The 8,833-nt window shown below is 48.2% G+C and overlaps 1 protein-coding gene across 3 annotated transcripts in view; it reads right to left on the reverse strand.

Moving 5' to 3' along the window:
* Window positions 1-4,340, reverse strand: part of DZIP1 (DAZ interacting zinc finger protein 1) — a 53,202-nt gene extending 48,862 nt beyond the window's left edge. For 2 of the 3 annotated variants that reach the window (XM_042979409.1, XM_042979401.1), the window contains exons 1-2: window positions 4,135-4,340; window positions 3,464-4,024 (exon numbers count right to left, since the gene is read on the reverse strand). In XM_042979409.1, the coding sequence (XP_042835343.1) occupies window positions 3,464-4,024; window positions 4,135-4,137 (564 nt within the window). In that variant the 5' untranslated portion in view covers window positions 4,138-4,340. The remainder of the gene's footprint in view (window positions 1-3,463; window positions 4,025-4,134) is intronic. The other variant, XM_042979395.1, reaches the window with a different exon arrangement.
* Between the last annotated feature and the right edge of the window lie 4,493 nt (window positions 4,341-8,833).

Genomic DNA, 8,833 nt, shown 5'->3' on the forward strand with positions numbered 1-8,833 from the left:
AAAGAAACCAATCTGAAAAGGCTAAATCCTGAGTGATACCAACCATATGACATTCTGGAAAAGGCAAAATTACAGAGACAGTAAAAAGACCAGTGGTTGCCAGAGGTTGGTTAAGGGTGTGGGGAATGAATTGGGTCACAGCGTTATAAGATGCATATTTTAACCTATGTCTCTCTGACTGCAAAACGCATGCTTTTTTTTTTCTTTTTGTTTTTCTAATGTTCATTATTTTTGAAAGAGCAGGGGAGGGGCAGAGAGAGGGGGAGACAGAGAATCTGAAGCAGGCTCTGCGCTGACAGCAAAGAGCCCAACGCAGAGCTCAAATTCACAAACCGTGAGATTGTGACCTGAGCTGGTCAGATGCGTAGCCAACTGAGCAACCCAGGCACCCCAAAATGCATGCTTTTTTCTACCCCAACACTATCTCCACTGAAAAACTGCAACCAGGGTCAGAAATTCACTGACATAGATTCCAAAATCTGCCTGTAGTGCTAAAGCATGGACAGGAATCTGAGTCTTCCAGCTGCGAAAACAAAAGTTCTTCTTAAAATGAGTCTAAGTCCTGTTATGATACACTGGTATTTTTTAATTTCATTAAAAAAAATAATTTGACAACCACATCATTGGCACACACTGGCCTTTACACATGGCCATGAGACTTCCCCAGCTTTTGGAGGTCTCCATAAACACAAATTCATGACTGCAGGCTAAAGTCAAATAGCTATTTAAACAAAATCAATTGTCTTCCTATAAATCTTATCATAGGCCAAATATCCCCACATGTCCGAACCTGGAGTTGATACTTGTAACATCTTGGACCCCCAGCTGGCCTATGTGCCAACTATTCTTAGAAGCAGACTTGACTTCCCCTCCCTGAATCACCGCTTCTTACAGCATCATTACTGCAACCCCTGGCCTTCTTCCTGTACCACCGCTATTCACCTCCTAGGAAAGGCGTGAGGCCTTGCAGAGATCCTGAGGAGTCACAGCTCACTACCAAGAAGCCAGTGTGGAAATCAACACCACATGTCAGATGCCATTTGCTGAGACTTCCTTATGCTGCATGTGCATTAGCTCATGGAATTCTCAGAACAGCCCTAAAAGATACCTACTACTAATGTTCTCATTTTCCAGATGAGGAAACTGAGGTCTAGATGTTAACTGACTTGCATGGTGGAATAGTTAGGATTCAAACCCAGACAGTCTAACTCTGGAATTGTCACCCTAAAGGGCTCACACTGCTCAGTCCATCAAGAGACAATGGCAAGGCACCTAAGAGAGCAGAGTGTATCTATACCACACTAAGTAGGAATAAATGGTCTGGGCAATCCTACCTCTACATGGTCACACTGGGGCACGCCATACACCCAACACTGTTATTCAGAGGCTCTGCTGAGTGGCCAACTTGGCAGGTGTCAGTCATTAAATAAAACGAAGCCCTTACCTTTATTCATGTGTATCATTCAAACTTGCAAATCTTTACTAACAGCTATTTCTATAGTAACTAAAATAATGAAAAAATGTTCATAAACATAAAATTTCTGTATGTCATAGCTGTTAACATATCACTGATTGCTACCAAAGCTAAATTATTTTTAATGTCTAAATAGAACCTATTCTATTCGTTGTTTAATAGATGTATTTATCAAAGGCCATATCAACACTATTTATAAATATGTACATGGCATTTATGAAACAAATAGGCAATTAGCAACATTAGGTGTCATTTGAGTATTATATCTCAGGGTTGTGTACCCAAGGCTAAACACTAAGCCTTTCTAACAGTATTCTGTCCCAATTGTTCACCTATCTTAAGTACACTTCTCTCAAGACTCCTGTTGGGTCAGTCCTAAGCACTAATGACCACATCATAATCTGTGCCTACATCCAGTTCTCTGCATTTACTCACGCCCCTAGTACCTAAGTGCACTGAGGCTTTTTTTTCCTCCCAGTAAACTCTACTCCTACCATGGGGCTCGAACTCACAACCCTAAGATCAAGAGTCACATGCTCTACTGACTGAACCAGCCAGGCGCCCATTCACTGAGGCCTTTTAATTCATATTTAGCCAAAGTGACTACAATGTAAGGATATGAAATCAGTCTTGTCAGCCTGTTGCTTCTCCGATAACTTTATCAAACATTGTTGATACCCTTTGCATTTTCTCCACCTAATCAATAAAAAAATATATACAACTGATTTCTATTATACTAAAAAATTACAATATTTATCTTAGCTCAATATCTAACCTGTAAAAGTTAGAGATTAAACACAGAAAAGCAAGAGGTTTCAATTTTTTTAATACTATTCTTACATTAATAAAATATATTTTATTTTACTTTTTAATGTTTATTTATTTTGAGAGAAAGAGAGAGAGAGTACACATGCAAGTGGGGTAGAGACAGAGAGAGAGAGGGAGAGAGAGAATCCTAAGCAGACTCCATGCTCAGCACAGAGGCAGCCCCCAGGTTAGATCACTGGGCTAGATCTCATCACTGAGCCAGAAAATCAAGAGCAGGGTGCTTAACCAACTGAGACACCCAGGTGCCCCATAAAATATACTTAAAATACTACATGTTCAGGGGTGCCTGGGTGGCTCAGTTGGTTAAGCTTCTGACTTGGGCTCGGGTCATGATCTCGTGGTCCATGGGTTCAAGCCCACAAAGTCAGGCTCTGTGCTGACAGCTGGGAGCCTGGAGCCTGCTTCAGATTCTGTGTCTCCCTCTTTCTCTGCCCCTCCCCCACTGGCACTCTGTGTGTGTCTCTCTCTCTCTCAAAAGTAAACATTAAAAAATTTTTTTTAAATACCAGTTCAATTAACAAATACTGTTGTTCTATATCACTAATATTGTTACATTAGTCAGTGTTCTTGGTCTTAGGAGATATGCAAACTGAACTACTTAGGAGTCTGGAACTCACTGGCCAAGGGTTCAAAAATAATATGTATATATAGAATGAGAAAATAAAGCAAATGTGGCAAATGTTAACAACTGGAGAATCTGGGGGAGGGGTTTATGAATTTCTTTGCACTATTCTTACAACTTTTCAGCAAGCTTGAGAATATCTTGAAATAAAAGCCCCACAAATTTAATCATTCCAGATCATCTGGGGCCAGACCTCGACGGCAATTTGTACCTGGTTTATTTCTCATTACATCAATTAGGGGGAGGACACAGTTTCTTAAACAGCCAGCGTTTATAAAGAGGACTTTCAGCAAAGCACGACAGACAACATTGCTTGTTTAATTATTAATCCTCTGGTTGTCTACAGAAGGTAACGAACCATGTCAGCTGTTGGTTAAAATTACTATTTTGCTTAACTATGTTGTTTCTTCTGATTTGCAGTAAAAATCTCACAAAGGGGGAAAAAAAATCAGTGATCTAGGAAAGGACTCTCAATACCGAGGTGGGAATCGAGGATGTTAAACTGGATTATGATTCGGAATCACAACGCAGCGTCCCACCTGGTAATAGCTGGCTTTGGTCTCGATCATCAGCTGCTGGGTCGAGATTATCTTTTTCCTGCGTTTACACTCTTCCTTGAGTAACTTGATCTCGCCGGCCTGCTTGGTGAGGAGCTTCCTGCTCTGCTCGCCATCGGCCAGGCTCAGGCGCAGCCGCTCTTCCAGGTGGTGCAGCTGCGAGGTGAGGAACTCCTGCGAGTGCAGCAGGTACTCGATGGTGAGCTGCGCCAGGCGGATGAGCTTCAGCAGCACCGGGTCCACCCCCGACTGGCAGTGCGGGCACTTCTCGTCCTCCAGCTTGCAGAAGGTGATGTTCATGATGTTCTCCTGCAGCGTGAGCACGTCCACGGCGCCCGCCACCTTGTCCACGTCGATGGCGCTCAGCCGCCGCCAGTCGACGCTCTCCAGCCGCGGCCGGAACTGGAAGAAGGGCAGGGGGACCGACGCCACGCTGGGGGGGCCACAGGCCATCGTGGCCGCTCCCGCCGCGGCAGCTGCTGCGCGGGCGTCGGGTCCTTCCAGGCCGCTGCCCAGCGGGTAGTAGACGTGCTTCTGAAAGGGCTGCGGGGAGGAGGCAGCGTAGGGGTGGTGAGGGAGCTGGGAGTCCCGGGGAGCCCCGGCCGCCCCCAGTCCCACATCGCCAGCAGCCCGACCTCCCCGCTCTCACTTACCATGCTTGGAAGCAAACCCGCGGCCTCAGCTGGTATCCGAGGAGGGGGCGGTCCCGTCTACCCGGCCTCGGCCGCCTCCCGGGCCGCCGCCGCCCCACCCTTCGGGAGCGGGAGATGGCCGGGTCTCCGCCGGCGGCGGCGGCGGCGGCGGCGGCGGCGGCCTAAGGTCTGGGCGTCCAGGCCGTTGCTATGGCAGCGCCCTGACCCGGACTTAGAGCAAAGGGCGCGCCAGCCCCCGCACAGTCAGCGTGCGCCCAGGGCCCTGCGGGACCAGAGGAGACCTCGTGGGCGAGCCAGTCCACGGAAGAGGGCACTTCCTGAGCGCCAGCTCACCGGGCCACCACCCTCCCTGGCTCTGGGGCTGACCCTCCCTGTCCTTAAGGAGTGGGGAGCCACATCCCCGGGAACTTTCCGTTCCGGCCGCTAGCCTCCGGTTATTCACCCCTGTCCTCACCTTAGATTTTGAGATCAGAAATGCCTATTCATCCTCCTCTTTTACACACAGACTTAAGAAACGTTAAACAACAAAACTATGTAAAATTAAATGGGATGGAGGGGAATTGGCTTCAAAACAGCAGGAAGACACTTTTGGGGCTATAACAGAAATATTCTGTTTTGATTGTGCTTACTGTTTGTTGATTACCGGGGTATATACATTTGCCAAAACTTATCGAATTGTGCACTGAAAATTAAGGGTGCATTTGTACATTATATCTCAATAAAGTTTTAAAAATTAAAATAGTGGCAGAGCTAATTATAGCTGACGGCAGGCTTTCTAAATTTCTTACACCCGAAATACTTTTTAAAATGGGGTCTCTTTTCCTCTGTGGATTGCCTACATATAAAAATAAGGTACTGGTAAGTACAAGACACTGATAAAAGTACAAATTAAGGGGCGCCTGGGTGGCTCAGTCGGTTAAGTGTCCGACTTCAGCTCAGGTCACGATCTCGCGGCTTTTGAGTTGGAGCCCGGCACGAGCCCCGCACGCACTGGGCTCTGTGCTCACGGCTTGGAGCCTGGATCCTGCTTCGGATTCTGTGTCCTCTCTCTCTGCCCCTCCCCCGCTCATGCTCGCTCGCTCTCTGTCTCAAAAATAAATAAACATTAAAAAAAAAGTACAAATTAAGGAACTTCCACAGATATTATTAATACTTTTTGTACTTGTCTTCCCAAAAGGATACCTTTTCAAAATGTGAAGGTAAAAAAATTACATATATATATATATATATGGAGGGGAACTTTAACCATCAGCTTTGTACCATCAAGTTTTAGAGGGCCCCGGTGTTTACCTTACAAACTTGTGAGGCAGCTGCATTCTGTGATCTGCAGAGATCTGCAGCATCTGCTGCTAGTTGCTCTAACAGCAACTTGTAGACATCAGGCCTTTCATTCTTGGGGTCTTTTGGGTGATGCCTGTGGCTACCACAGAGATCAATGAGCTGAGGAAAAGCCAGACATTCCTCAATCCACCGGGGTGTCCCTGCGTGGACCAACCATCAGGAATTTTTTTTTCTTTCCTAACAGCCAGATATGTGAGTAGGAGAAAGGAAAATACCATTCAGAGTAACTTCAAGCAAAGTTGTAATATCAAATGTTTTTAGCACTCCCAGATATTGTGAACTAGAAATAAATCCATATAAAAACATCCAAGAAATAAAGCATGCAGTTCATATGACTTCATATAAACTGTACATCCAAACAACTTTTAATGGGCCTTTAGGAAAAAAGAACTATTAACGGTTCACTGCAGCCAGTATAAAATTAAAGATCTAGGTTCAAAGTTTGATTCTTCCATATACTTGCTGCTTGACCTAGAACAAGTTATGTCAGTCCTAGGCCTCAGTTTCCCTATCTGTTTAAAGGACGTCAGGTTACCGACCTGGCAGGTCTGTGTCCTATGGGCTCCATCCACTGGACTGCAGGATCAGCGGGAACAAGGGCCGTGATTTCTTTTGCTCACCGTGTGTCCCCAGCACCTAACAACGGACAGGCACAGTGAGGAGCTGAGAATTTGCCAAATGGACACGTGGATAAAGAATGACTGAATGAATTAGACGCTTAAATAACTGTTGGCTCCCGGCCGGTATCCCTCCTATTTTCTGTGCCTCTGGCCTCTTAAGGGATTCACCCGTGCTCTGGGCCCAGGCCCTCGGAGCTGAATGAGAGGGCTGGTCCGCACGCCCCCACTGCGGTCCAGGGAAGAGGCGCGCGGGACTGAGGTGCCCATCTCCGTTCGCCGCCACCACTCCGGCCCAGAGCGCCGCGCTGCTGGCCATCCTTGCCCCTTTGGTTGAATCTCGGTCGCAAGATGGCCGGAACAGGAAAGAAGGGGGCACGCTTTCCCGTTCCCTCCGTCCCCCATCCCGCGGCTGGGCAGCAGCCCCGCGCGGCGCAACCAGTCCTTGGTGCACTGCAGGGCCGGCCAGCTGAACCCGCAAAGACAAAGGCCGAGCTAGGTGGGCTCCAGCGAGGGCTCGGCGCCACCCGTTAGAAGGTAAACTGAGGGTGGGGGCTGCCGCAGCCTTGCCAGCGGGGTCTGCAGTGCCTCGGCTCGCAGCCGGGGAAAGCGGGCGGAGGCCCTGGCTTCGCGGGCCCCGAGATGCCCGGTCCGCCGCAAGCTCCCAAGGTCTCCGGGCGCATCCCGGGCCTCGGCTCACCCCAGTTGCGCGCTCCTTGGCGGGAGCCGGGCGCCGGGCGCTGCAGGCGGACTGGGGCGACGCTGGGGGGCCCAGACCCCAGAGGCGCTGCTGGCGCAGGCGGGGCCCGCGGAGGCAGAGGAGCAGCCGAGCGGAAGGCGGCGGGCCGGCTCCTTCTTCCAGGGCGCAGGATGAAGCCTGTCTGGTTTGGGCAAGTTGCGGCGTGGCGGGCCTGGCGCCGTTCGGGCCTTTCCAGACTCGCGGCCGCTGGCGCCTCGGGATCCCCCACCCCCCACCCGCCCCCCTCCCCTCTGCGATCTCCCTCCGGCCTCTCCTCTCGGTGTCCCAGCTCCTCTGGCAGCTGGGCGGGACCGCGCGCGTCTAGACCGCAGCACTAAAATGCGCTCCGCCAATCCCGCCGTTGGTGCAGACACGTGGTGCCGGGGCGCGCTCTGTTGCTGGCGTGGGATGTTCTTCCCAGAAAGGCTTTTCAAAGAGAAACCAGGTTCAGTCCAATCCTTCGGGTGGCCTGGCCCTCACCATAGGGGCTTTCTGTGAACTCGCTCCCAAGAAGAGAGGAGTTTTCATTGCAGAAGTCTGCAGATGCAAGGAACCTTGAAGAGGCTATCTAATGCAGCTGTGCATTTGAGTGACGTGGAAAACGGGATTAGGGTCTGTGCACAGAAGCACACACGGAGTAAACCCACGTAGGTTTCCGCGTTCTTTCGGTTTTGTCCACTTCAGGACGCGAGGCACGTATCTCTGTTGGTACAAAGTTTGACAGTGGGGGGAGACGGGATGTCGCAGTTCAAGAGTAGTGTAGTTATTTTTTTAACCTAAAATTGGAACACTTGGTCTGACAATTGGACAAAATTCAGTATTTTAAAATAAGTAGTAATCCGGAAAGTATGTATTCATGTATCATTTATAACAGCCATGAGCTTGACCCAGATTGAGAAATTTGAGTGCGTATTTTGCATAATTTTAGCGTCTGCTCTAGCAAAAAAATGTACTTCACTTAGAAAGGAGTAACTACAGAATCTTTTCAGGATGGTAACATGTTTTCCCTGTGATTCTCCCTGACCCAATCAATTTTGTACCGCATTTTATTTAGCACAAGTCTTCAAGCATAGTAGTAGCTTAATAAGTATTTATGTGAATTCCTTTCTTTAGTTTTTACTTGAAATCATGAGGCCTTGCACAGCCTTGTGAGATTTTTAAATGTGTTGAATTTTAAAATGCTTCAATTCGAAAGTGAATCCAAGATCCCATAAGAATCCTCTAAAGTAGAATGGTTAGAGGGCACCTGAGTGGCTCCCTCGGTTAAGCTTCTGACTTGGGCTCAGGTCATGATCTCACAGTTGGTGAGTTTTAGCCCTGCCTCGGGCTCTGTGCTGACAGCTCAGAGCCTGGAGCCTGCTTCAGATTGTGTATCTCCCTCTCTCACTGTGCCTCCCATGTTCATGCTCTGTCTCTCTCTCTCTCTCAAAAATAAATAAACTTAAAAAAAAAAAAAAGTAGAATGGGTAAAGATCTCTAGGTAGAATTTTCAGGCATTATGAAATAGAAAGGCCATTGCTTTTGCAAAGTCTATAGTCTGTAGCCCTTTCTGGTATGTGTGTGAGTGTGTGTGTGTGTGTGTGTGTGTGTAGCATGATTGTTGAACATTATTTGATGATACACCATTTGAGTTCCTCATATCCATCATTCCCCACGGTCAGTACCTTACTCCACATATATGGAGTTGGAAGAAATAAAGTGAACCAGTTGACTTTGGTAAGGCATGGCAATCATTCATACACTCTTGATTCTTTCAAACTTCTCATACCAGTTAGCACAGCCCAGCAGGAAGTGGTTATGATAATTACACAATTCACTTTTAAGAAGGTATGTAGGGGGGCACCAGGGTGACTCAGTTAAGTGTCAGACTTCAACTCAGGTCATGATCTTGGGGTTCACAAGTTCGAGCCCTGCATCAGGCTCTGTGCTGACAGCTCAGAGACTAGAGCCTGCTTCAGAATCTGTGTCTCTCTGCCCCTCCCCTGCTCATGTTCTGTCTCTC

The sequence above is a fragment of the Panthera tigris genome, chromosome A1, assembly GCF_018350195.1.
Source record: "Panthera tigris isolate Pti1 chromosome A1, P.tigris_Pti1_mat1.1, whole genome shotgun sequence".
Lineage (NCBI taxonomy): Eukaryota > Metazoa > Chordata > Mammalia > Carnivora > Felidae > Panthera > Panthera tigris.